Raw genomic sequence first — 27,914 nt, 5'->3', positions numbered from 1 at the left:
GCCGGCTCGTTCTCTGAATTTATATAATGCATGTATTTGCACATTATTAAGTGCTCGCGTAAGGTAGTCTCCTGCGTTGCGTTATGGCTCAATGGTCAAGCAGCTGCCGCTCTTTCTAAATGCCCAACAAACGTAGTAACCCATGGTTTATATTTCTGACAACGTTAAAGAATTCTGCAATAACGTAACGAATTCCGCTACAAGATTGCACCTCTTGCTTCGTAGCTTTCGATGAAAAATTGGGATTTAACTTTACAGGTTTGTCCGGGTCTTATTTACCACGATTACCAGGACGAACGCTGCTGGTACATTTGCTCTAGGGCCATTCCTTGCCAAACGCCCCAGCCATTTCGGCGACCATTTCAAATGCATTTGAAAAAGGAAAGAAGAAAAATCGTTTGGACTTACTGCATTGAAAGCAGTAAACTGCTAAAATATTTCGGCGAGAAAAAAATTTGGTTGCGTGGCTGCCGTCTGGGTGCTGTTTGTGGAAAAGTGGAAAAATTTATTTTAAAAGTACCGGCCCTTCCTTTATATGCCACATTTGGTCTACATGGTACTAAGTAAATGTGCTGCTGTAAGATATTTGAAGCTCAGGAATATTAGTGTAATTTTTCTGCCACATACACCTCCAAGAATTAGCCGAAAATTTGTTTTGTTTTCATTTTTTCTGTTGCAATACTGCACTTTGTCTGAATATCTGAGCAATGAGTACCTACTTCACAGAAGGTTTATTTTGAGGGAAAAAAAATATCTTTAAACCTCTCAAGCTGCTAAAATTTACAGGAAAAATCACAAATTTTACAAAATTGTAATTTTTTTGTCATATTGAGATGCAATTTGCACAATGTGGTGTTCCAATTAAATATCACTTTTATCCTAAATCGAAAGCCAATAAACAGCTCTTTATATTTGGCAAATTTTATCATTACAATTTTTGTTTATGGAAGAAAATTCTTTTTGAACTTTCCCATTGACAATGGAATAGGAACGGCAATGGGGAACTTTCAAGGCAGCAGCTGTCGAATGACCAAATGCGAAGAGAGATGAAATTTTACGAAACATTTCATACGAAACATTTCAGATCACGAGCGATCCTGATCGATGCTGATCTCTGTAAAAAGTGCTCAGTGTGACACAAGCGCAGAAATAAGTGTTTTATCCTGAAGTTGTGTGCTTGCACAAAAACACAAATATATTCGTGGTTTGAAAGCAGGCAGGTTTCCAGCCCTAGTCCAAAATCTGAATTGCACAACTTTAGTATGGATAGGGCAACTCTTCTCCTGCATGTCAACGATGTGGGAGCGCCTTGAAGAGGTGGACAGGGAAAACAGGTGTGTCCTGTAGTTTATGCATTTTTTGTTTGTGCCTCTTCGTTGTCCAACATCGAGCCCCTTCATGTAGCTGCTTGACATTGCTCTAAATGCATCTTAAGGAATTCGCCACAAATAATTGAGCAGCAAACTCAAACACTCTACGAAAAACACCGCCGAGACGATTGAAAAATCAATATTGGAAGTCACACACTGGAAGTTTTTTTAGGCGAGCCATTCAGCACGAACCAGTTTGTTTACGAATACCGAAACCGTCCATGTAGTGGTCATGCTTTTCATTTCATGCATGAATAATTTTACCTATGACAGGTTTCTACTGTTGCCAGCATTTCTTGGATCCCTAATGCAGAAGAGAGTTGGGACAGACCGAAGTGAACTCCTGCAATTTTCGGAGGTATGTTTCAATTATACTTTACTCTTGTTGAGGTGCTTGAAAAATTCTCTGGGAAGCAATCCACTGTGCCAGAAGTTTGCTAAGGACAATTTTATATATTTTTTATGCAGCCATTTTGTGGTGTACTACAAGTAATTTCGTGTATTCTGCTGTGCAGATGTTATCCTTCCAGGCGCTACCTCTATGTGCCATATCAATACAACATTATTTCAGGGCACTCAATATTTTATTGCAACAAAAGCTGTGCAATATAACACCAATATATGTGTTACATAAATTATAATTGACTAAATTGTAGGTTATTCTCAAATTATTTGAAGGGCATTCATACCTTGATTCTTGAATAAATGTAATCGTATCGCACATTGGAAATGCCAGGCTGTTTCGATTTTCGCTGTTGATGTTGAGGAATACTTTTGACGTGACTGGCAAGGAGCAGAACGTCGAACGACTGTCTGAACGTGGTAGTGCCTTCAGCAAAGCTATGATATGCAACAGTGCAGTGCAAAATAGAGCTAAATGGAGACAAAGATTATACGTGGGAGGTTCAATTAATTCAAAGCTCAATGTATTTGGCTGTTTATTAGTCCCCAGTCGTATTGACTAACAGAAACAAGTGGTGTACGCGCTATTGTGTACACAACGTCTGAAAGAGGTCATGTGCTCACATTTGCAGGTTCTTTAGCGGGACTATAAGACAAAGCAATAAGTTGTCTCAATAGATAAATTCTGCTTTGAGAACTGTGATGTCATTGTATTCACCATCATAGGATCATTAAGAGAGGATAAAGTGAAAGTATCCTTTTAAGTCTAGCAACAAAATCTCTGTGACCAAATCTCACGTCACTGATTTCGGAGTGCATTTTTCTTTAAAGGGCCACTCACCAATTTTGACAATTTTGAGCTGACAAGCGCAATTTTGAGCTGACAAGCGCAAGAGGCGTTCATGATCACGTGTGCCAACATTTGCAACACTACGCGCGACGGAAATGGGTCAAATTTGAAGATGAACGCTGCTCCCCCTCCCTTCTGCCGGCACGCGCCTAGAAAATGAGGGCATGATGTGCGGGTATGAATTGCCCTACGTACACGACAATGCAGTGACGTTAGTCCTCTACGCAGATGACTCTGCTCTGACAGTGCAAACAGTGGCACGTGACATGGTGAAAATTATTTAACACGACATGCGTAGTTTATGTAATTTGTTGCTTGAAAAGATTAATAAAACTCTCGATAAATAATGAAATACAATAAAGGAAGGTTAGTGGCTCTTTTCCATTTTTCTCCCGTGAATTGCAACGAGATGCGGAGATAATGTGTCAGGGTTTCGCATGCGTTCGTGTCGTCGCGGTCAGCGTCTCGAGCAGACGACCGCCGTGGAATGCTCCTTCGCGTTCGCGCACTCATTGTGCTCATCTTTTCTACCACACCTAAGCCAGCGTTTCCAATACATCTCGCAGAAACGGGCAGAAGATCACAAAATAACGCTGGTCAACAAAGCAACGCCGCTGGTGTGTTCGGGGGTTGGGCTTGTTTGGGCACGTCATGCGCACGTGACGTTTTGGTCAGATGCTGGAAAGGGTGGGGAAGAGATCTAGCTTGCGAATGCTATGGGGAGGAGCGGCAAGGGTTTCCAGCTCGCCTCATCTCATCCTCGTTTCGCGCCGCTTCAAAAAACCTGTTTTCTCCGCTCGTGATGAAGAGATTCAAAAAAATTTTTCTGGCAAAATGTTCCTCATCGCACACCCAACAACTGTCTAACTAAAATTTGGTATGGGGACTGGTGAGTGGCCTTTTAAAAAGTGACCTGGCCCAACAAAATTTTCTGAAACTTAGTATCTGAAATATATAGCCCCGTCAGAGGGCCACGTACTTTATTTTCACTCATTAGGAAATTTCAAGGACATAGTAGATGCCATCAAAAATCTTTGACGTCAGAGCATTTGGTGCGGGAATTCAATCTGTTGTTGCCAGCCACAATTTCTTTTTGCGTTTTTTGTCACATACGAAGCATCATTTTGTGACAAGCTTGGTGATTTTGAAAGAGTGGGTTACTCTTATGAGAAAATTCATTTTAGTGTCTATTAGTAGTATTCATTATTAGCTATCATGGAAACGCCATAGTGCTTTGCCAGAAGTTTGTGAATAAATGAAGATAGAAATAAATGAAAGAAGCAAATTGCATTGATTATCCATAATTTGCCTTCTTGAAGTAAAAGCCACAATATCCAATGAGGATTCGTGTTGTAATCCCGTAGCTTAGTAGTCAAAGACCTCTGTGCCACACTGCCGACGCTGCAAGGAGCACTTTTTCGGTATGCTTGGCGCTATGCTGTAACATACCATCTGTGCTTGGAGGTGAAAGAATTTTGATGAGGTGTTTTCAAAATGCAGAATAGGAAACAGGCGAAAAAAAAAGAATCACTGCCAAAGCAATCTGTACAGACAATCAACCAATGAAGCCGAAATTTGCAGCTGCTGTGTTTACCACAAGCTAAATCCCGATTGTTCATTTAAATGTTTGTCAATATTTTGTTTCAACAGTTTAGAAATCCTAATCTCAAGCTGCGTGTTCCCTTTGTCATTTTTAGTGGATAGTGATAATTATTGGCCTGCAGGCCACAGGATTAAATTGCACATTTTCGGTGGAGAGGAAAATACCAGAGGACCACGTACTTAAATTTAGGTGCATTTTAAAAAAGCCACATCTGGTCGAAGTTTTCATGGCCCTCCATTACGGCGGCTCTCATAATCGTATCACGGTTTTGGGATGTTAAACCTGAACAGAACCAACAAAATTGACTGATAAGTATTTGGATTTGCCAAAATTCTCTGGCATGTGCTGCACACATAACTTGCCTATGCTTATATACAGAGTATTTCAAGAAATGTGTCTAATATTGTTTGAAAACCAGAAAAAAAAAAGGCTATCTGCTCGCTGTCTTCACAGTTGCTTTTTCTGTAGCGGCAGGCATCTTAAGAAGGTTGAAGATGTTATTTCAAGTGGTAATTAGGATTTTGATTTGATTGATATGTGGGGTTTAACGTCCCAAAACCACCATATGATTATGAGAGATGCCGTAGTGGAGAGCTCCGGAAATTTCGACCACCTGGGGTTCTTTAACGTGCATCGAGTGGTAATTAGGAGAGTTAAATAATTAACTTCTTTATTAGTGGAATTGGACAATTATGTCAAATAGAAGAATTGAAGTCCTTGATGTGAAAAACCCATTGCAAATTAAGGAAATTCTCTGAATTGTTGCGGCGAAACCAAAACCAACCGATCGAGGAGCGCCACTAGCAGACTACAACAGTGACGTCATTGTTCAAAACAGCGTTACAGGGGTGCAGTTCTTCCCTGTTCGTTAACATAGGGGCATAATGCGTAGTGTAACTGCGAGCGCAGGCCACTAACTCACACAACGAAGTTGGTTGATGGATCTAACAACGCACGCTAATTTCAGTTGCACTCTTGCGTTTTGGTTTCAGTTTCGCTGCTGACTTGGGGACAATTTCATTAATTCACACTTATTACTAGAAGCCACTTTTCCGAAATCTCAAAGCAGCAATAGATTTTTCGCATGAAGGACTTCAATTCCTCCATTTGACTTAACTGCCTAATTCTATGAATTAGAAAGTTAATTATTTTAACTTTTCAAACTACTGTTTCAAATAATATAATCAACCCTCTTAAGATGCCTGCCATCATAACAGCAAGCAAACAGCACCTTAGCCTGATTTTTTAAGAATATTAGACATATTTCTTGAAACACCCAGTGTATAGACCCTACACCCCTTACTTTACACAAGAAAAAAAAAAAAGTTTGCATAACCTGCACCTCCACATTTTAAGCATATTTCTCAAGTTTTTCCGGGGCTGGTAATATGCGAGAAAATGTGGTGCATGCTAGGAGTTTTTACACGTATGAGACGCATATGAGACGAATTAATTTTGTTTTTGTCTAGCCATATACAGCTTCACTTAAGAGACAGAAACTGCAGAAGTCAGCAGTTCCTTTGGCCCTGTGCTCGTGCACTGTGACAGCTGCAATTTCCGTTAGAAGTAGCCCTTCCTGTGTTGTCTGTGCTTCCTTAACCCGTAGTTGTTGGTGAAAAGCCTAGAACACAAAGGATAGGGAAGACAGAGAGCAGCACCAACTACCGACTACTGTCCCATTACCCCCCCCCCATCTCACGCACCTTTAAAAATTTTTCGACCGTATGCACTTTCTATCTAGTTTTGGTGTGCATTATTATTTGTTCTGTATTATCGACAAAGATTGTTCATACCTACTTTATTTCTCTCGCTTATGAATCATAAGAAATATGCAGAAAGAACGGTGCAGACGGTGCGAGAATTCGGGTGTATGAGTTGGCTTCATGGCACTGCTTCATGTTTATTCAAGGAAGGCGGTTTCATGGCAATACCGTATATACTCGCATAATGATCGCGCTTGCGTAATGATCGCACCCCTAAATTTTGTCGTCTAAATGCGATTTGTTTCCCCCCGCGTAATGATCGCACCCGAACTTGCCGCATCGATATGTCGTGTGCCAAGTCTAGCCGATGATCATCGTCTTTATTATCTGTCGAATGAAACTCGCCAACTGCACGCACCAAACATATTCTTAATTTTTGCACACCGTTGGCGGAAACGTGCCATTTAGGATTGCAGTAAGGGCAAATGCTGCAGTTTTCACTGAATGCCCGCCATGTGTTTTTATGTCTGTGGCAGCTGAACGCGCCTATCATTGTTTCTGTTATCTGAAAGCAGGCATCACTATGCTAATGCCATAAATTTACTGATTTAAACGAAAGCATTCCTTATTTAGATAGAATAAACTCTTTTGACACGCGTGACGGACTCACAACCTCCATAACTGACGAAAAGAAGAAAAAAAAAATACGGTCGCTTCGCTCCGTGAGCTGCCATGTTTGTTTTGACATCCCGCACTGTTACCACTGCTGCCGCCTGTTGGTCGGCCTGTGTTCATCCCGCAGCAATGTTTTTTTTCCTGAGACCACATTTTTTGTCTGCGTGTGTGCTTTGTGATCGTCTGTTGAAGCGCCGTTTCACCATGGGGCGGTATGCGAGCTTTACTGCTGCGTTCAAGCAGAAGGTGCTTGACTACGCGTTAGAGCACGGCAACCGCACTGCCGGCAGACATTTCGGCGTCGATGAAATCCGGATCTGATATTGGAAAAAACAGCGCGACAAGGTCATGGCTACTAACGGCACGCGATGGGCTTTCCGTGGACCCAAATCTGGCAAGTTCCCTGACATGGAAAAGGCAGTCCTCGAATATGTGAAGGACATGCGCAAGGACGGTTGTGCAGTGTCGTTAGACATGATACGGACGCAGGCGCACACGGTTTACCGGAGGCTGGGAATAGCTACAAAGGTCTTCCGCGCCAGTTCTGGCTGGACGACACGCTTCATGCAGCGAGATGGACTGTCGCTGAGGCGGCAGATGTTGTGCCAGCGACTTCCATTTGCATACGAAGACAAGGTGATCGATTTCCACAGTTTCGTCACGAGGATACGCCAGAAGAACGGCTTCCTGCTCTCACAGATAGGCAACGCCGACCAAACGCGATTGACATTCGACATGCCTCGAAGCACTACTGTGAACAAGAAAGGTGCTCAAAGCGTCCTTGTGAAAACGTGTGGTGGGGAAAAGCAGCGATGCACCAAGATGCTCGCAGTGACGGCAGACAGGCGGAAGCTGCCGCCGTATGTTATTTCGAAACGGAAAACCATTCCGCAGTGAAACTTTCCCTGTGGCATCCACATCCGCGCTCAAGTATAAGGGTGGATGACGGCAGACCTCATGGTCGATTGGATCAACACTGTTTGGGGGCAAAGAGCAGGAGCACTTCTGCTTCCTTCACTTCTGCTGGACAGCTTTCGAGGTCATCTTGTTGACATTGTCCGTACCAAGCTGAAGGAGCGGCGCATGGAAATCGCAGTGATTCCTGGGGGTCTAACTTCGCTGCTACAGCCTCTGGACGTGTCACTGAACAAACCATTCAAGGACAACGTCTGAAGGCTGTACACAGAGCAGATGGCAGCGAGCGACCACGATTTCACGCCAAGTGGCAAAATCAGGAGACCATCCGTGGAAGTCCTCTGCTTATGGATTCTTGGAGCGTGGATTACCATTTCCGACGAGGTGCTCATCAAGAGCTTCAAAAAGACTGGCATTTCCAACGCGCTTGACGGAACGGAAGATGACCGTCTGTGGGACAGTGAAGACACTGCTGGTTTCGACAGGGAATCTTGCGGCGACGACACTGACGCCAGTGACGCTTCGGAGTCTGAGGGAATGTTAGGGGGTCAGAGAGGTAAAAAATAAAAGGGCAGTGTGCCGTGCATGTAGCTCCTGCGTTGCATGCATTTTATTACAAAGGTAAGCCTTAATTTACATTTATTTTTGATTATGTTCATGATAGTTATCGTAAGAATTCTGATTAGCGACTTTTTTGCGTTTTCAGTGCTCGGAATATTTTTCACGGGAAATTTATTCCGCCTATTGATCGCATCCCGAAGGAGTCAATTTTTTTGAAAAAAAAAAGTGCGATCATTATGTGAGTATGTACGGTACTTGGGGACATTTTTTTTTCATTGTTTTTTTTTCAGTGGTTACTTGTCAAACACAAGAAAATGTGGCACTAGGTATATGAGGTTTGCCAAGTTGCACATTGATTTCTCCTACAACTGCAGTACAAACATGTGGTTGCTGTAACCATCATTAATTACGCATATTTTTGAATTCCCCATTGACGGCTATTTTCCACTTTGTTCATATGGCTTTCTTCTCATTTAAGTTCACCATTGCCATCAGTGGGGAACTTTTGATCTTCCTTAAACTAAAGAATGTAGTAATAAAGCCTGTTAGATAAAAACTAATTGTTTTGAACTCAATAGTGTTATTTCTTGATCTTTAATGTGTGCACCACATGGCATTAACTGCATCTCAGTGTGAACCAGAATAAATATTTGGTCAATTTCGTGATTTTTTCTAATAAGGTTTAGAAGTGTCAGTTGTCAAAAAATTTTTCAGTGCACAATATACATTTCGTAGAGTAAGTATTGATTACTGGTATATTCATACACAGTGCAGTATTACAAAAGAAAATATACAAACATGGGAAAATTTTGGCAAAGTTTTGGTAGGCATATATGTCGAAAAAAATGTAGTATAATATCATTGAGCTTCCAACACCTTGTAAAAATGCCCTTGCTTAATGCCCCAACCAAATTCAGTATTCAAACGACAAATGATACTGTGAGAATGAATGTTTTGACAAGCATTTCTTGGATGACAGTCTGTGAATGTTTTGACAAGCATTTCTTGGATGACAGTCTGCAAAATTCAGAAGGCTCCCTCATGGCCAGATGGTTTTTTTACCTGAAATATTCTGGCATTTCACTCTTTTCATTTCAGTAAATCTGCAGAATTTTTTCCGAGTAGATTTGACATGGTCAGCAAAATGGCTGGGTTGTTTGGTGTGGATCTAACCTGTGCAAATTACTTTGAAGGTGATCACGATCTCAAATGTTGGTTATCACTTTGTGTGATGCAACCATAAAAGCAAGGTTTTTTATTTGAGGTGCTCATTCGTTGGAATAGCTGTTGCTTGAAAGTATGGTACTTACAAGCTTAGGTGTAAAGGTCATTGTTGAGCCTTCATATAACATGGGTATTGACTTAATATTGAACATGTTGCACTAAGCTAATTAGTACTCACAAATGATGAGGTTCTCAACAGTGTAGCATCCTTTATGAAGCTTTTCATGACTGATTCAGACAATTCCGGATTGGGCATTTAAGTGTATTATATAGCGGCTGCTTGTGTGACAGGTTTACTACCGTGACTTCCTAAGGCGATGTCGGAATTACGGAGTCACCAGCTATGAATTGCCCGAAGCAAGAGACGACAATTCTCCTGAGGAGAAGCCGGCCACGAGTCCCAAGAAGTCTGAATCGGAAAGCCTTGTCGATGCTTGCAGGTTTGTTTTTCCTCTGACCTAGTTCACGTTGATCTCTGAGGCTTTTTTTTTATTTGTTCAGTTAGAAATTTGAGTTCATGAGCCACTAGTATGGTCTGCAGTAGTTATTGCTCATTGATTTCTGCTAATTGTTTTTTTTTTCTTTTTAGTGGTATTTCATATCGGTGACTATTCAATACTTCTCTAATCAACTTTAGGTGATAAATAAGTTTTTAAGTATATCTATATACAAGCAAGAATATTTTATATATTTGTTTTTCTATAGTCTCTCCTCCGAACAATGAATTTTCTAAATGAATGCACCGCAAGACACTTCCATGTCATATTTGTTTACAGCAGCCCTTGCTTGAAGTAAACTTATCACAATAATATCACTTTTACCAGGAAGGAGCATAGCCATGAAATAGATGCCCCATTGTTTTTGGTGTTACATGAGCCAAAAATCAAAGTTTATGGTCGTGGCAAATAGGAAATCGACAATTGTAGAAGTTCATTCTCAGTGTCATGAGTACAAGGGCACGAGGCACGTTCCGGGCACTGAAATGTGGCACATGTGAGCGAGACCCCGATGGTAAACAGACACGCCACGTTCATGTACGAGATTGTTTGGAAAAAGGCTCGTGACACGCGACCAGAGTCGTAATGGGAAGTCTAGGAGGATGAGCTGTCACTGGGCTGTAGAACTTTGAACTGCAACGGTCGGAAGGTCAGCATCGCTACAGCCAGGGAAGCAGTAGAGCTGCCTGGTTCCTAAAAAGACTGCCTACCGTCCTTCATTGCTCTCCTGTTTTGTGTCGCAATAAAAAGCATACCTTGTGAAGTGTCTAACATTGAAGCGGTTTCTCTAGAAAGTGAATAGAAATCTTTAAAACAGAATTTTTCTGTCAGCATTATGTCTTCTTCCATAGGCATTTCTTCTTCCAATGCCCACAACACTGGTCAGTGCCGGTGAAAGTCGAAAACCGAAACCGCACACAGTTTTCGCTGCCGTCATCAAGTCTGGTTAATAATAAAACAAATACTTTAGTAGTTGTTTAAGGCATGCACACACTTTTTTGTTGTTCTAATGAGTGCAGTGGACGCCGTGGTCGTGTTTGTCCGCCGTTTGCAGGCAGGCATGCAAGCGAACACACCGCCAGCAGTGCCACTGAGCACCTATTGGAACGCGCGAGAAAAAACAAAAAAACAAAAAATGGTCTCTGGCACAACCAAAAGCTGCTTCAAGCACATAAAATACAACTTCAAGTTAAAAGTGTTTGTTTTTAGGCAAAATAAGTTTACCTGCAAGGGTTTCTTGTCCTACCAATAGATTGTCAAGATTGACAACATTTGCTGTTGGGTGACGCCAGCGGCCACTTTTTATCCACTTTCAATATCAAGTTAAAGTTATAATTCCTTTTTTCCAGCACGAAAGCATGTTCGTTGTCGCCGATGTGATGAACAATATTTTCATTTGCACCACAATCAGAAAATTTTTTCTGACCGGTAGACAGTCTCTTTACGAATGTCGGCGTAACAGGCCCGGGAAGTGGCCGTCGATCTGGGTAGTACTGAGTGAGGCTGCCCGGACTTGCCGGAACTTGGCACAGTAGTTTTTGGGGGGATTACAGCTCTTCCATTTCGCGCCAGAACGAATACGGAGGTTGCAAGGATGGATTGGGAGAAGATATATTTGAGAGCAAAAGCTCAATGAGGACGAGGGCTTAAAGTTTATTGAAGAGGCGTAAGAACGGCTTAAACAGGAGTTCGAGGCAAGACGCTCTGAACAAGTGGCGAAATGTGCTGAACTAGAAGCAAAGCATGCAATAACACTTGAAGCTTATGCTCACGAAAAGCAGGTACTTGAGTACAAACTGCGACTGGCACTAGCCGAAGGGGGCATTAGAGGGGATAAGAAAAGTCCCATAGAGGTTCCATTGCGAGAAATTAGTATGCCGAATTTACAGAGTTCAGATTTGTCTGAGCGAAAGGGCAATGGTCAGGCGTGTAGCACAAGTGAGACGAGGTATGTAAGTGATGCACTGAAGGGAAAGAGCCCTGACGTTGCAGATGGTGGTCGCAAGGCAAAAGCTAGGGAACAGTATGCCACTGTTGAAGAGGGCACGGAGAGAGAGAAAGCTACGCCTACAGACAACGAAGAGGTAGGGCATAACGCTTCGTTGATGAGCTTTACATGTGGAGAGCGTCTCTTCGTGTTGTCTGCGTTGTTGTGGCAGCCCACGACACACCAACACTTCGGACCTTGCTGACGCTTCTGTGGGTCACTTCTTTCATTGCTGAAAGAAAACTTGGCACAGCGAGCGTCTCATTTCTGTGTGCCATATTGACAGCATGGCGCCAAAGTTTCTGCACTGACTGCATAATGCCTTCTGCAAATGTCGCATGCGCTGCCGCTTCAGCAAAACACCCTGAATCGCCTGCATTTTCTGCCATGCCTATCTTAAAATTCCCCCGAGCTTGCCGCCTGGCGTGGCGTTGTCGTCGTTTCGCAAGCTTGGGCATTTGTTCCCTATTGTTGACGTTAGCTTGGGCATTTGTTTCCTATTGTTGACGTTTTGGGGCATCCACAATGCCCCTGCTGGCACCTGACGAGGACTATTGTTCGTCACCCCACATGCTCTGTTTCTAGGCTGCTCTTGTGGTGATTTGGGCTGCTTATGCCAGTAATGCTATTCTTTTTTTCTGGGGGAGACATGCTCAAAGCACCCACATCATTTTGTTCTTCACTATGCGCAGGTCTTCAGATTTGGAAATTACGCATTCAGTGTCACCGAAGGTTGAGTGCACTTTGTCTCATGAGCTCCCCTGCTGTGGGGCAATAGTTTCCTATGGTATTTAGGCGGGTTTCTTATGGTGTTTCAAACTGACATGAAATCATTGTCAATTAATGACACTAGCATTACTTACAGCATGCATTAGAGTATTTACAATTCAATTTCAGGATTGCCAGACACCGAAGCTACAAATTACGGTAAAAAGTCGCCAACAATATTTCCATGGTCAGAGGTTCTTTATTAGAAAAAATTCTTATGCAGAGGTTTGCATTGAGTTCATACCAGCAATCTAATCACTCGCTATACTTCTCAGTTGTGTTGAGATTGGGAAGATTGGTATATTGACTGAAAGTCATGTAATCGATTTTGTACACCATATGAATCCTAGGTTGAATTAGACTGCTTTTTTGTCATTGAGGAGTGATAGCACAAAAAATAAATAAATAAATGCCTTGCGCTGTTTTTAAACAGTTGTAATGTTGTCAACAGTTGTAATAGAGTAGTCTCTTCTGTGGTAAGACTGCCCGCACAACAGAAATCGTGGCATATGTTCTGGGATCTACTAAGCAAGTACCAGCAGATATGCTGAAGTTGAGGATGACTGAAGGGTAAATAGTTGATTCATTGGACTGATAGATCAGGTTTCAACAATCAGTGATTATATCCCCCACTGTCATCGTACTTTTAGCATTAGTTCTTGCTTTGCTTTAGTGCACAAGTTTACCCATTAAGGCACTCAGTTTTGCACTAAGCAACTGTTCTCTTCAACAGTTCCTTACTGAGCTCAGTTCTTTAATGATCGACACAGTGTTCATATCCCCTTTTATGTAAGCAGGCATTTTCTTTTTCGAATCTACGGTATATATGAGACATGCTGGCACTCAAAATTATGTTTTTCAGACATAATTCAGGAAAAAAATTTTAATTAATCTGCTGTAGCCAACAGGAATGCTGCAGTAGGGCTTGTTCAAAGTTGAAAAAACAAAGCATCTAACAATAATGCAGTAAATAGTGCCTAATTAAGGTTGGGAAGGGTCTCTACATACAAGAGTTTGTTGTGGCGGGCATAGACTCGCCGCTGTGCGAACGGTGGGGGTGTGAGCTGATCGATTGTGTAACAACGATGCTATGCGTAATCCTGTACATTCTACAGAAAACTGCGCGAACCGAAATTCACGTTTGAACTGAATGGCACTCCGAAATCATTTTTTCAGAGCCTGTCTGGTCGATTTGCCGAATTAGTGGGCCACTAGCGAGTAGCATGCCATCGCGGCTGCACAGAAATGAATGCTTAGCGTAGCGATGGTTTGCAAACATATTACACCGTCGTTACTTGCGCTGTAAGCATCATGTAGCTGCTTCTTCGAAGGAACACAAGCGTTGTAACTTTCTATGAAGTAGCACTTGTGTCACAGCCATGTTCAGACAACAATGCGCAATTCCCTGCACTTCAATGTTGCAGGTTTCATCAGCACGATCGAAACAAGGACATTAAAACAAATACACGTGTACACTTTTCGCAATGTCACAATTGAGAAAATTTGTCGAACAACAGCTTCGTTCGAATGGCGCTAGTGAAGTGCAGGAGAAGTTAGCATGGACTGTTGTCGTAACTACATATTTAATAAATTCTCCAACCATTTCGCTTCTCTGGTCGAGCTTGATCGTGTTGGCAGCATGTGGGGTTCTGTAATATCTACTGTAATTGGGATACATTCTATGCACTAGAAAAAGTATGCTTTTATTTTGAGCTCGCTGAAGGATTTTATACAATAAATATAATCAAAGTGACTTACGAGCATGAATAAACATTAACGCACGGTGGGATGTAAATGGCAACTCTCTGCTTGTGAGCTAGCAGCTGATCGTTCTTCGTCACTGTCACTCTCAGCGCGTTGACAACCATCTACATCCAGTGAAAAATCCTCGACGTCAAGGCGGTTTCTTCGAACATCACTGCTGAAAGTAATCAGAGGAATGCTCTCCGGCAGACGAATTCGATAGCTCCAACAACGCATTATTCACCGCGCGCAATGCTCACACGGGGTCACTCACCACGTTCATCTGAGGGTGCGGAGACGATTTCGCTCTGATACCCGACAAGAAAGGAATTGCTTGCAGTGTGCTGCCATTCATCAACGGACGTAAAAAAGAAGCGGTGCAGCGTAGGCCAAGGTTTCGAAACGCAAATCGCGAGCTAGCGCTACTTTTTGTGTACAATGAATGTTACAGCATTCATGCACTACAAAAGCACTGACAAATGCAATACCCACGTAAAACAAGGCGAGTTTCAAGTGCAAAAGTAAGGTAATAACATTTAACTGTCCAATGTGGCTGCAGAAAATCTCTCGAAGCTGATATCTGTACTGGGGGGGGGGGGGAGGGGGGGGCTACAATCAAAAACGCGAGTTGCCACGTATTTTCATGAAAACTTCTTGTCTTGCAAGAACGAATCAGATTTATCGTGTCACGGACGGTCCGGTATGTTCACTGATGCACGAAACATACAAAGTGGTTTGTGTTCGTTTCTTGCTAACGCGTTATTAACACTGCGGCTAGCACAGCTGAACAAGGGAGCATTGGGAGCGTCTGCCTACTGATCATCTCTGAGAGGACGCTCCTGAATTCCGCTAGGCGGCGCGACAGTCTATGAACGTTGCAAATATGCAAGGCCTGGCCCTCATGTCCTCAGGAGCCTTGATTGACCAAGAAACACCAGTTATGGTTTAAAAACTAATTGAGAAGCCAGAGTTGACCAAACACAAAAAAAATTATGTTCCTAATTCAGGCAACTTACAAATGTTTCCACACATGTGCACATGGCTGTTTGTCGCAGTAACTCTCTCATTGGTTTAACAGTGATCTGGAACATACCGTATTTACTCGATTTACCGTGCCCTCGATTGTAACGCGCACCCGATTTCCACCGCGAAAAAAAAAAAAGTAAGACATCGATTGCAACGCGCACCCATTTTTTCTCGCTGGCCCGCATGATCACACCACTCGAAAAAACGACTCCTTTCGGGAGCGTCTTCCATTTAAATATGAGGTACGGGCGAAGCTTGTGCCCATCTGACGTGTAACAGAGCATTGCCGTCACTGTAGTTTTACCGTGGACCGATGTCAGCACGCGAACTTGCTTCGCCCCCTTCTTCTCGACGGTTGTGCTGCCAGGCATGTCGAAGTAAAGAGGCGTCTGATCGGCATTCCCGATTCGCCCAAGCAGGTAGTCGTTGTTGCGCCGCAAGTTTAGGACGAACCTCTGAAAACTGTGAAGCTTTTCATCGTACACCTCCGCAAAACTTTTCGCATATGCATGCTCCCCTTCGGAGGGAAAAGCCTTTCCTCTTCATAAAGTTAGCCAGCACCTGCTCGCTTTAAACTGGCTCCACATTAGACCTTTTTCTAAGACTAATTGCATAGCCCGCACTTGGAGCAGTTCTGTCGTCACGGGCCGCTCTGCCGCTCAAGCACATACTCGCCGAGCAGCTCTTTAATTTGCGGAAACCGACCCTGCTGTGGTCCACTGAAGCCTTTGCGTGAAGCTTTGCTGTCGACAATCTTCTGCGTTTGTTTCCGCCGATCCCGCACGCACGTTTCGGGAACTCCGAACGACCGCGATGCGGCCCGATTTCCGTCCGTTTCTGCACACGCGATGACTTTTCTTTTAAAAGCGGCATCGTGGTGCACTCGAGTTTTTGGAGTCGGCCATTCCACGCCGTCGATGCTAATGCACTACTAGATGACGAACTCCTCAGCACACGTACGAAGTGCCGCACATGAGAAACACATAGGCAGAAATGGACGACGCACCATGCCGACGCACGTAGGGGGCGGCCATTTTGGATTTGCCGATGGCAATAGATTGGCCGTAATTTTTTTGTTCGTACTCGATTCTAACGTGCATGCGATTTATGAACTCGCTTAACAGGAAAAAAGGTGCGCGTTAGATTCGAGTAATTACGGTAATCTAACAGCACCGCAAATACAAGCACATGGAGTTTCCACACGTTTCCACACATGTGCACATGGCTGTTTGTCGCATTAACTCTCTCATTGGTTTAACAGTGATCTGGAACATAATCTAACAGCACCGCAAATACAAGCACATGGAGTAGGTGTTCAAGGACCCAAAAGGTCCTTTTGTATTCACCAGTGTTTGTTCATGGCCGACCATTTAAGGCGTTATCTTGAGGTGTTGCTCAAAGCCACTTACTTCTTCAGGAAATGCTGACGCACGCTTGATCTCGTTGACCTTAGCTGTGTTTGGGGTTTCCCTTTGTGCCTTGATCAGGCTTGTGCGAATAGTGAATTTTAGGTTCGAAGCAAATTCGAAGCGAATAGTGATATTGGCCAAATAATTTTGAATCGAATTCTAATATTATATGATATATAAAGAAAAATGGGCATTCTTATTATGACATGACTGACCTGCACGACATTTTTAATTCAAGTAAGGCATCTATGCAAATGCCATTCCTTTTTTCGGTCAAAGGAAGTCGAAGCAACTTTGAGTAGTAGCACGATTTGAGTTTCAGTAGGATGCGAGTCATAACCCTTGAAATACATAACATTTTAAAATTTATTATACTTGGAACATATAATCCGCCAACATAACAAGCTTTTAAGCTTAATAAAATTGATTGATTCAAGGGTAATGTTTTCATTTAAAGGGGCCGTTCGACTTTCAAGTAGCCATGAAATGGATTCACTACAGAAGCTTATTGCCTCACAAATTTACCGCAGCAAATATTTTTAGAATCCGTTCAGTACGCGCGGAGTTTCAAAGATTTCTCTCTCGCTGCAATTAGGTGCATTCCCTCTTCTCATCCCAACAAAATGTGCTGGAAGCTAAGCAGGGAGAGATGGCACATTGAAAGAAAATACGTCACATGTGCTTTCTGCGCTTGTGGAGTTATTTGCCGAGAAAAGAGTGCAATTTTTAGCTGACTTTGGGAATTTATATTGTGAATCGCACACCGCGAGCTGCGATATAATATTTGGTTTGCGTGTCCTCTGTAGCCTCAACTACCGATCAATCGGCAGCGTTTTCCGACAAAGCTCAAAAAGTGTTGCAGGGCCCTTTTAAATTTGTAGGGGGTTTCACGGCAGAGCGGATTTCTTCTGGATAGGTGTTTTCACGGCTCAGCACTCCTGCAGTGAAACCACTATTACAGGCAGTGCATTCGGATCAATAGACATCCATTCGTTCCTTGCGAGTACTCCCAAATTTTGAATAATTTAAATTTGAATCGAAGCGAGTTTGAATACCCTACTATCCGTTCGCATATTTAAAGCATTTGATTATTCGCACAAGCCTAGACTTGATGCATGATTTTGCTTGTCACCCATTTGAACGACCTCATCAGTCACATTTGAAATACCATCCTCGCTGAACGGGATGGCCGGCAAGCCAGATGCTATGTCGCCAGAGAGTAATGGCAGAGGAGCACTAGTATCTTTAGTAACGCATTGTTAAAAATTGCGGCACAGACAGTACCCACATAATGTCCCCCGAATTGTCAGCAAGTGTTGTGGCGCGAACATGACCTGGATTTATTACTAGCCAAAATGTCTTCGGGTTTTCTCCAAGTATCTTAGGTAAGTCATTGTTAAATAAATCATGCTTGGCTCTTTGAATAGTAGATGAGTATTTTTTTTTCAGCAGAATAATACTTTTCCTAGGTGTTAGCACTGGTAATCTGTTTAGCAGCTCGGAAAAGTCTTTTCTTTTTATTTTCTAGATGCTTTAAATGGTCAGTGAACCATAGATTCTGATGATTTTCACGGATTGAAGTTTTTGGTATATGTTTGTCTGCCAAATAATTCATTTTACATTGAAAGAGCTCCCAATTATCTTCAATGGATTTTTTATGAAGTTGAGACTCAAAGTAAGGTAGAAAGGCAGTTAATTTGTTGTTAATGGCTTGGAAGTTCCCTCTGTCGTATAGACAGATTGTTTTGCAACATGTTGCACGTGAAGGTGCGGAAAATAAAAATGTGGCATGAAGAATTTTGTGATCACTGATAGGTAGAGAAAAGGCTGATGATGATAAGCTTTCTGGATGATTAGTTAGTATAAGGTCGAAGAGGTTTGCACAACCACGCGAAATACGTGTAGGTCCAGAAACAAATTAAAGTTCAAACAGACATAGATGAAATCTCTCGTTTCTGCGTTAGTCGATTCTCCAGAAGGTAGATCCCAACAGTTGATACCAGGGAAGTTCAAATCAACAAATAAAAGAATATGAGCATTAGGATGCGCAGCTCTCACCTAACACAAAATGCCGTTCAACTTACCAGCAAAATCAGGACTGTTAACAGGGGGTCCATAACAGATGCCCAGCAGGAATGCCTATGGGAATGAGCAAAGAAGTAGCCAGGCTATCTCGAGGTCAGAAGGAGGCGTGATTGTTGCGCAAGGTATTGTTTGCTAAATGCTATAAGTACTCCCACACCTCGTGTTTCTAGTCGGTCACGAGGATGAACTTCCAAAGTTTGACAAGTCTGATAACACTTCATGGTCACTGATGTCACCCGTGAGCCATGTTTCTGTTAAAATGAGTAAATTACTACTAGATGAAGAAACTGGGCTTGATATAACATGACGCTTTGGAAGAAAACTATGAGCATTAGTGAAAATAACAGACAAGGAAAGGTTATTCGTAAGGGCAATAGGACAGGGGCTGGGTGGACCTTTGTGGTGCTTTGATTGCTAATGAATTTCTTTTACGCTGTTGGATGATACATCACATTCATATTGTTTGGACGATATGACGAGTGTGTTGAAGCGTAGTTTGAAAGGCGTTCCTTTACTTTTTCCGAAACGGTAAAATGTTTGGACATTTCGGATGGCTGGTGAAAAATCTTCACCAATTGCACAATTACTCCCCTTTAGCTTACGAGCGTTACCCAGTATTACATCTTTAGTTTTGTGCAGCGCTAATTTGACAATTATTGGTCGGTTGCGGCCAGGCGAGTGCAGTCCCAGCCAGTGCGCACGCTCAATTTCATTAGAATTAAGGTTTATGTTCATATGCTCATGGATGATATTAATGAACAAGTTTTTTTGACTGCGTAAAAGTTTCAGAAAGGTTGGAATCGGGAATTCCGTACAGTATTAAGTTATTTCTACGAGACCGGTTGTCAGCATCACTTATGCGGCTCTCGAGATTAGATACCAGGCTACCAGTTTCGGCCGTAGCATCATGCACCCCTTCTAATTCACTTTTGTAGCATTAGCGTCACTGGCCTCGCTCAGCCAATTTCGCGTGGCACTGGTCTGCGCATGTGCAATGATATTCCGCCGTCGCCGCGCGCGGCTCGCTGCCGGTGTGCGCGCAATTCGATGCGCTGCGCAGACGATCAGTGGTGTCACGTACCGGAGCCGGCACCTCCCTCGCACTCGGTCACGGCCACGCGCGACTCGCCGCCGCCGGTGTGCACTCTCCAGAGGAGTGCCGTCATAGCCTTGGTAGACATATAGACGCCGATGCGCGCACCTTCCCTGTGCAGTCGGCCATTTGACACTGCGCTGGAGCCACTTGATAGTGCCTCTGACTGGCGTTTGCCACTGTGGTATAGCCATGGAGAAAGTGAGTGCAAATGCTGCTCAACGGTGCAGTAGAGCGGAGAAGCTCAACTCATCGGATCCTGAAGTAGTTGCCCGGCAAAATAAATATACATGTGCCACATAATACGTATACCGTGTGTGTGTCATTGGAACAGCTACATGTGCCATATAATACGTATATGGTGTGTGTGTGTCATTGGAACAGCTGTAAGCATGATAATCAAGCTAATTCTAGACAATCAGGAAAGCTTTCCAGAGGAGTGATGTCATGGCCTTGACAGATATATTTGCGCCAGCGCGGGAGCTGCTATGCGATGCGCAGACGATCTGTGGTGTCACGAACCGGAGCCGGCACCTCCCGCAACTCGCCGTCGCCGCTGGTATGCGCTTTCCAGAGGAGTGACGTCGTAGTATGGGCAGCCGTAATGGCGCCGGCGCGCACGCAGCTATCTGACACTTGTTGTCTGACACTGCGCTGGATCCGCTTGATAGCGCCTCTGACTGGCTTTTGCCAGTGTGGTATAGCCATGGAGGAGAGCGCAGATGCTGCTCAACGGCGCATAAGAGCGGAGAAGCTTAACCCCTGCCAGTTAGCGGTTGAGCGTAGGAGGAATGAACAGAAGGCTAAACGTGCTGCGGAGACACTGGAGCAAAGGGAGGAACGTCTAGCAAAGCGTCGTCGCCAGGAGGCTGAGTGACGTGCTCGACCATCTCTGCAGCAGCAACAACAAGACGCCGTCGATGACGTGAAGGCTTGCCGATCGACTGACTATACTGTGAAACTTAGCGAAAGCGCCAATGCGACTCGGACCTTCGAGACGAACTTCGTAAACAATCCGTTTGGATATGTGTGCGACGTGTGTGAAAGACTATGGCACCAGAAAGACTTGATGCCGCTAAGTAGTGCCATATGTGAAACATTGAGTTTAGCGGTGGCGCCTGAGTGGGGTGAAACCGTGGCGCAGGTTTGTACAACGTGCAAGAACTTTCTCGTTAAACAGAAGATTCCACTCTTTAGCGTTACCAATGGGTATCGTTACCCGGCCATACCGCCAGGTCTACCGGTTCTGAACGATGTGGCCGAGCGTTTACTTTCGCCACGCATTCCCTTCGTTCAGATCCGTCGTCTGATGAAGTGGAGAAATGGTCAGTTTGACATTAAGGGACCCGTGGTGAACGTGCCGGTAGACACGGACGAGATGCTAAAGCAGTTGCCTCGTGGCTTGGCAGACGATGAGTGCGTAGTAGTGAACATAAAGAGGAGAATGTCTGCCAAGACTACCTATCTGTCGAACATGGTTTCTCGCAATGTGCTGGGACCATGGGTTGAAACATACGGACTGCCCCATGGCAGTCCGTATGAGCACTACGGCATAAACATTGACGAGGGACATTTGGAGAGGCTGTAACGAACTGCCCCGTGGCAGTCCGTATGAGCACTACGGCATAAACATTGACGAGGGACGTTTGGAGAGGCTGTATCGGGAAGCCGTCGCTCCAGACGAAGACTTTAACGTCGTGGAGGCTTGTCCCGATCTCGCCGATTTAGATGATCCGATGAATGTGTCCGCAGCTTTGACATTGGACCAGCACACTTTGGTGCGTGATGAAAACGCAGTCTTAACCATGGCACCGGAAGATGGCAAGAGACCTCTGAGCATCTTGTATGATACCCATGCTGAGGAGCTGTCTTTCTCTCAAATATACTTGGGCCAGGCTCATTGTATAACCCCAGAAGCTAAGCCTACTTCGTTTTCCATTGCCTCGAGTGAGATTCAAAGGAAAGATAGACGGGGGGCTTTGCCGATGCACGTACTGTACGTGGCTATGAAGGCGTTGCGTCACCGTGTTTCGTGGCAAATGACTGTGATGTATCGGAGCAGCGGGACAACTTGTGGTCTGACCAGACAGGATATCGGAGATCCTGACAAGGTCAAACAGTTCATTGATCAGGATTTGGTATTCATGGAAGGTGTTCCAAACACTGTGCAGTAGTGGCACAAAAGGAAGATCGAGCTGTTCGCCATGATTAGGCAGCTTGGGAAGCCGACGGTGTTTCTGGCGCTTTCTGCATCTGAGGTGCATTGGCCAAAATTGCTCGAACTGCTTGCAAAACTGCAGGTTAGGCCCCAGGAGTTGGGCTTTGACGAAGACGAGATGAACCAGAGGTGCGCGGCGACGTTGGTGAATAACGATCCAGCTGCGTGTGCAATTTACTTTGAACACTATAGGGTGATTATGAAAGTGCTGCGAAACTCCCGGACAAGCCCATTTAGGCCGTACCACGTGGTGGAAAGTTTCAAGCGCATAGAGTTTCAGCATAGGGGTAGCTGCCATGCTCATTTGCTCTTGTGGCTTAATCAAGCTCCGAATGAAGAGGTGCAAAACAACTTCATGCCAAACACCGTGAGGATAGCAGAGCACCTGTCCGTGGATCACGATGCTCTGGAGCGGCCGAGATGCCAGGAACACCAGCACACACACACATGCTATAAAGGTGGTCGTAAGAAGTGCAGGTTCCATGCACTGTTCTGGCCCATGCCGAGCACTAAAGTGCTTACTCCGCTACAGGCCCCTGCCGACGACGACGAAGCCGGTTTGAAACAGTATTGCTTCCTGAAGAGCACTCATGATGCGTTGCATAGTGCTCTCGACACCACTGCCTATCAGTCCTTTGCTGAAATGCTTCAACACCATGGCATACGGGACTTTGACGAGTATGAGGAGGTGATTCGCAGTGGACAGGCGAGGCCTACGCTGCTGCTTAAAAGGGATATAGATCAGACGAATGTCAATCCCTTTAACTCTTGGATAGTCTCAGTGCTGAAGTCTAACATGGACCTCCAAGTAATTCTTGACATTTATGCCTGTGCATCTTACGTGGTGGAGTACGTGAACAAGGCTAACCGTGGCGTCTCCAACTTGGGCAGAACCATTAAAGCTTTAATCGAACAGAACCCATCGGCCCAGCTGTCGTTTGAATGCGCTATGCGACAGCTAGGGGTGAATATGCTGAGTGCAATTGAGATATCGGCCCAAGAGGCTGCCTGGTTTCTCCTGCGATTTGACATATGTACTACTAGCCGAGATGTAATTTACGTTAACACCCATTGGCCAGAGGAGCGCCATCGGAGCCGCAAGACGAAGGCCAAGTTGGAGGAACAGGGAGTGCTGCCTACGAGTTGTGACATTTGGCACAAAACACCGCTTGAGCGGTATGAACACCGTCCCGCTAAAATGGAGGAGGTGACGTTCGCCGAATTTATGGTCGAGTACAATTGCAGTAGCTTGAGGAAGTGTCAGAAGCCAGCCGTGCTTAGGTGCTGAAACTACAGCATTGAGGACGTGGTAAACTATAAGAGGGAACATGTCATGCTGTACGTGCCGTTTCGTAAGGATATAGACATTCTGGATGGCAATGCCTTTGAGAAAATGTTTGACAATAACAAAAAAGCCATTATGGAAATCAAACAGAGGTACTCTGCTGGTGTAACCACTTCGGAGTTGATTTCGGCTTGCGAGGCGGTTGGCCGTTCGGAAGCAAATCACACAGAGGAAGTGGAACAACCGGAAGAGAGGCCGTCTGCGGTGCCGACTTTGGTGGACATGAACGGTAATTCAGACTTGGTCCCCGAGGAAGTGACGAAGATGCAACAGAAGGTTGTTGCAGCCACATGCCCTGGAGTCCGCCGTAGAGACGACGTTATGCCGTTAAGCGATTTCTACGTGTGCATGAGGCTGCTTAACGAACAGCAGGCATCGTTGACACGGGTAGTGATACATCGCGTTACTGACCGGACGACTAAACCGCTGCAGATCTTCTTTACCTGGCCTGCTGGCTGTGGTAAGTCCTTCACGTTGCGCCTTATCATGGACGTTTACAACCATTACTGTCGTAACCGTACCATCTCGTATGGGGATGGTCAGGAAAACAGTGCGGTCAATGCGTACGTGGCCTGTGCAACAGCCGGTAAAGCTGACGTTGCGTTGAACGGCGTAACTGTACATTCGGTATTCAAGATCGTTATGACCAACAGGAGGGAGGAGTGGGACTTATATCAAGTGATTTGAATACGTTTCGGATGCTGTTTCGCGACGTGAAGTGCATCATTGTGGATGAGGTAAGCATGCTGTCATCGGACCTTCTCAGACAAGTGGACTTACGCTTGAGAGAAATCAGGGCTTCAAAGATGACGGAGTCGTTCGGAGGGTTTGACGTAATCTTCTGCGGGGACCTTCGGCAGCTCCCTCCGGTGCGAGCAAGTGAGGTATACAAGAGATCGCGGAGCGGCGGAAGCGTCTACAGTATGTCCGTGCTCCCTTGGCACCACCTCTCATACTTTCCTTTAACCGAAGTGGTTAGACAGAGTGATGCAAACTTCTCGGGTCTTCTCACCAAGATAGGCGACGAAAGGAGTTGAATGGCGACGAGATTTGTGTGCTTACCGATCGTTTCGTCACTCGTGAATAGGCTGCTATACAGTGCCCCATGGCAGTCCATCTCCTCTTTAGTAACGACGACGTCGACGTCCATAATAGGATGGTTGCTGAGTCTTGTGAATACAAGCATGACAGTGTCGCCATACACGTGGTGACTGGCCATCAGAGCAGACAAGGGGAATGTGAGGTCCTCGCGAGAATCCAAGACCTCAATCGAGCGGAGAGTGGCAACCTGCCATCTTTGGTGGCGTTCTGTATGGAACGGCCGTATATGCTGCTGAAGAACATTGATGTGACAGATGGCTTGGTGAACGGCTTGGTCGGTACGCTAATGGAAGTTGAGCTTAACGTTGACGATACGCCAAAGAGAGTTTGGCTGCAATGTCCCAGTGGTGTGGGAACGTTAACCAAGGCCAAAGTGAGCTGCCGTTCTGGCGTGAGGTGGTGTGCACAATGGGTTCCGATTGAGCTCATCACCATGTCGTTTTCCATAAAGGGAAAAGCCTTGAGGCATGTATCGGTGCGCAGAACCCAGTTTCCTCTCGCACCAGCAAGCGCCATGACGATACACAAGTCGCAGGGTGGTACCTTCAACACTGTGGTATACGACTACGTTAAGGCTCACCCTCAAAAGCTGGTCTACGTTGCCCTTAGCCGTGGCACTACCCTCCAGGGCTTGTATCTGACCAACCTGCAGCAAGACCACACATTCTACGATAATTTTAGCAATCCGGATAACGCTTTGGTATCAGAGTATGAGCGCTTAAACAAGCACGGCCTGGACACAGCATATGCTCGCTGTAGAGCGCTGATGACAAACCTTGCCACGGTCTACACAGTCGCCCTGCTCAATGTCCGATCGTTGATTTGCCATATCGCGGACGTTCGTGATGACCACTGCTGATCTTCTTTTCTTTACAGAGGTTGGTGTCGCCATGTGATCACAAGCTGTCACAATCCCCGAGTTTAGCAATGTTGCTTATGCCAGTCGTGTTGACACTACCAGAAGCTCGGGAGTCTGCATCTATGTCAGGAATGGGATTGCTGCCAGTGAACTGCCAACCATTAAAGCCTGTGCCGTTCAGCTTGACGAAAGTGGTGTGATAATCGAAGCCGTCTATGTGTCACCAAACAATTCGGTTAAAGACACTATACACGTACTGGCTACGTCTATACCTAGTCGTGCGGCAAATGAACTGTGTGTGGTGGCTGGTGACTTCAATCGTGCTCCAGACTCTCTTTGTGTTCCTTTTGGAGGATACGTTTAACCTCGACTTAGCTAGTGTTCCAACTGCACAGACGACCCAATGGGGAAGCACCATTGATCTTGTCCATCACAGAAAGACCGACAATTCCAAATACCATGTTGGGGCCATAGAGACGGCACTGTGTTACTTCACTGACCACCGAGCCGTCTTTGTGGCAATAGAGAAGCTACCTGGGCGTTGAGCAGAAAATATACATGTGCCGCATAATACGTATGCCGTGTGTGTGTCATTGCAGAAGCAGTAAGCATGATAACCAAGCTAATCCTAGACACTCTGGAAAGCTAAGAATAATCAGCTGAACCTTTGCTAACACTATGTATATCCTGGCATAGCTGAGCTAAGCCACTGCCATTTTTTTTAAGGGTATAAGAGCCTGGTAGTGTTGCTCGAGTTCCGTCATTCGCTAATTTAGATCTGTTAAAATTTTATCGGTGCTTAAAACTTGATTCTTTAGGCCTTGCAGCTCCGAGATCAGTTTGTTTTGCCCAGCTGTCAGCTTTTGTAACTCAACGAGAACATCGTTCATATTAGGCCTCGGGTTGGTTTCCACATCTCCTGACAGCAATAGCAAAGACTGCATTACATGCACACATTCACCAAATAGATAGAGCAAGGCAGCACTGAGGGCTCGGGAGCTGCACTAAACAGCAATTGCTGGATTTCTTACTAAAAAGACTGTGTTTTACACTAACCTGAATGGCAAAAACCAGCATGTTAGATCTCAGTGTTGTGGCCCAGCCACCGAGCCCACAGAGCGGCCGCAGCGGTCTCTGCTCTTTTATAGTTGACGGGTTCGATAGTGTCTCTTTTGATGCGGTATCACACTATGGCTGGAGTATCCAGTTGTTGTGTGTCGATCTAGATTCCTCCGACGTTCCCAAGACAAGCGGAGCGGCAATCTGCTTTGGTCAGTGGTGGAACGATGCCGCATGTTCCATTGGTGCCATAGCGCATGCAGTATGCACTGGAGGCAACGACGCGCGACAAATAGTGACGATGATCATCTGTATGGCGAAAACCAGCATTTTAGATGTCAGTGTTGTGGCACAGCCACCGAGCCCACCTCCAGGAGGTGGGCACACACGCTTTGTGATCGTGTTTACTTGTGACCCTGTGCAAACTGTCTTTTATCTCTGTCCAGGAAACGAAAAGAGAAGATAGCCCGCTTCACGGAGCAGAAGGCCATGGAAGAGCGGCAACAGCAGCTCAAGGATCTCATCAGCAATTCCTCTGCGGATGATGAGGCCGTGGTACGTGCGGCAGCCAATGATCACTGCCAGAAGTGGCATAAATTATATAAACTTGCAATTCACCCTCTAGCCTTGGTATGAAACCAGCAATAACAAAATTTGGGGGAAACATGAAGCAACTTTTCTTGTGTGAAAATTTTATTGTTTGGATAGAGACAGTGCTGATAGGACATGCACTGAAAATCAAAAGTTTACTGTATACTTTAACAATGTAAGAGGCAATTGATATATATTAACGACCCCTTACATCATGTTTCCTCTAATATTCATCTGTTTGCTGGCACTTGTGTTATATCTTGGAAAATTAACAACAGTGATGATACTACTGCAGTGCAACATGTTCCATATGACGTACCTTATTAGTGTAACATGAGGACTGTAGCGCTAAACCTCAAAAGTGCAAAGCCCTTTGATTTTCTTCATAAACTACCACTACGTCACTCTTATATTATTTGCCACCAGACTCTAGGATCTGTTTATTCCCATTATCGTGCCGCTGGCATTACCTTAAAATTTGAGAGAATGCTACTTATGAGTGATATGCATAGTTGATGGTGCCAATCATTGCTAGGTTATGTTTGTGCCAGTTTTTTAGGAGCAAAGCTCCTCTTACTTATCCTTGTCATGCCGCACGCGTAACCGAGAGAAGAGACAAAAAGAAAAGAAGGCAGTATTTCCCAAGCAGTATAATTGTCACAAACGACTCCAATTTTCGGAGCATCCGCGGGCCCCATCTTCCAAGGAAGGGCGTTTTTGTGTTGGGAGACGACATCCGGCGACTATAACGACCCAGCGTGGCGCCGGCTCGTCTTCCCTGCCCCTGACCGGAAGGGGAACCGGCGGTCTCAACAAGGAGAATTACTCCC

The 27,914-nt window shown here is 44.8% G+C and overlaps 1 protein-coding gene across 1 annotated transcript in view; it reads left to right on the top strand.

The window, feature by feature from the left end:
* Tap42 (immunoglobulin binding protein Tap42) overlaps positions 1 to 27,914 on the top strand; it is a 98,432-nt gene that overhangs the window by 418 nt on the left and 70,100 nt on the right. Inside the window, exons 3-5 of the mRNA XM_037423543.2 lie at positions 1,644 to 1,728; positions 9,595 to 9,743; positions 26,940 to 27,048. Of these exons, the coding sequence (XP_037279440.2) occupies positions 1,644 to 1,728; positions 9,595 to 9,743; positions 26,940 to 27,048 (343 nt within the window). The remainder of the gene's footprint in view (positions 1 to 1,643; positions 1,729 to 9,594; positions 9,744 to 26,939; positions 27,049 to 27,914) is intronic.

This window comes from Rhipicephalus microplus, chromosome 4 (assembly GCF_043290135.1).
Source record: "Rhipicephalus microplus isolate Deutch F79 chromosome 4, USDA_Rmic, whole genome shotgun sequence".
NCBI lineage: Eukaryota > Metazoa > Arthropoda > Arachnida > Ixodida > Ixodidae > Rhipicephalus > Rhipicephalus microplus.
Note: the sequence above shows the minus strand (reverse complement) of the source record. Positions and strands in the feature narration are given on the sequence as shown.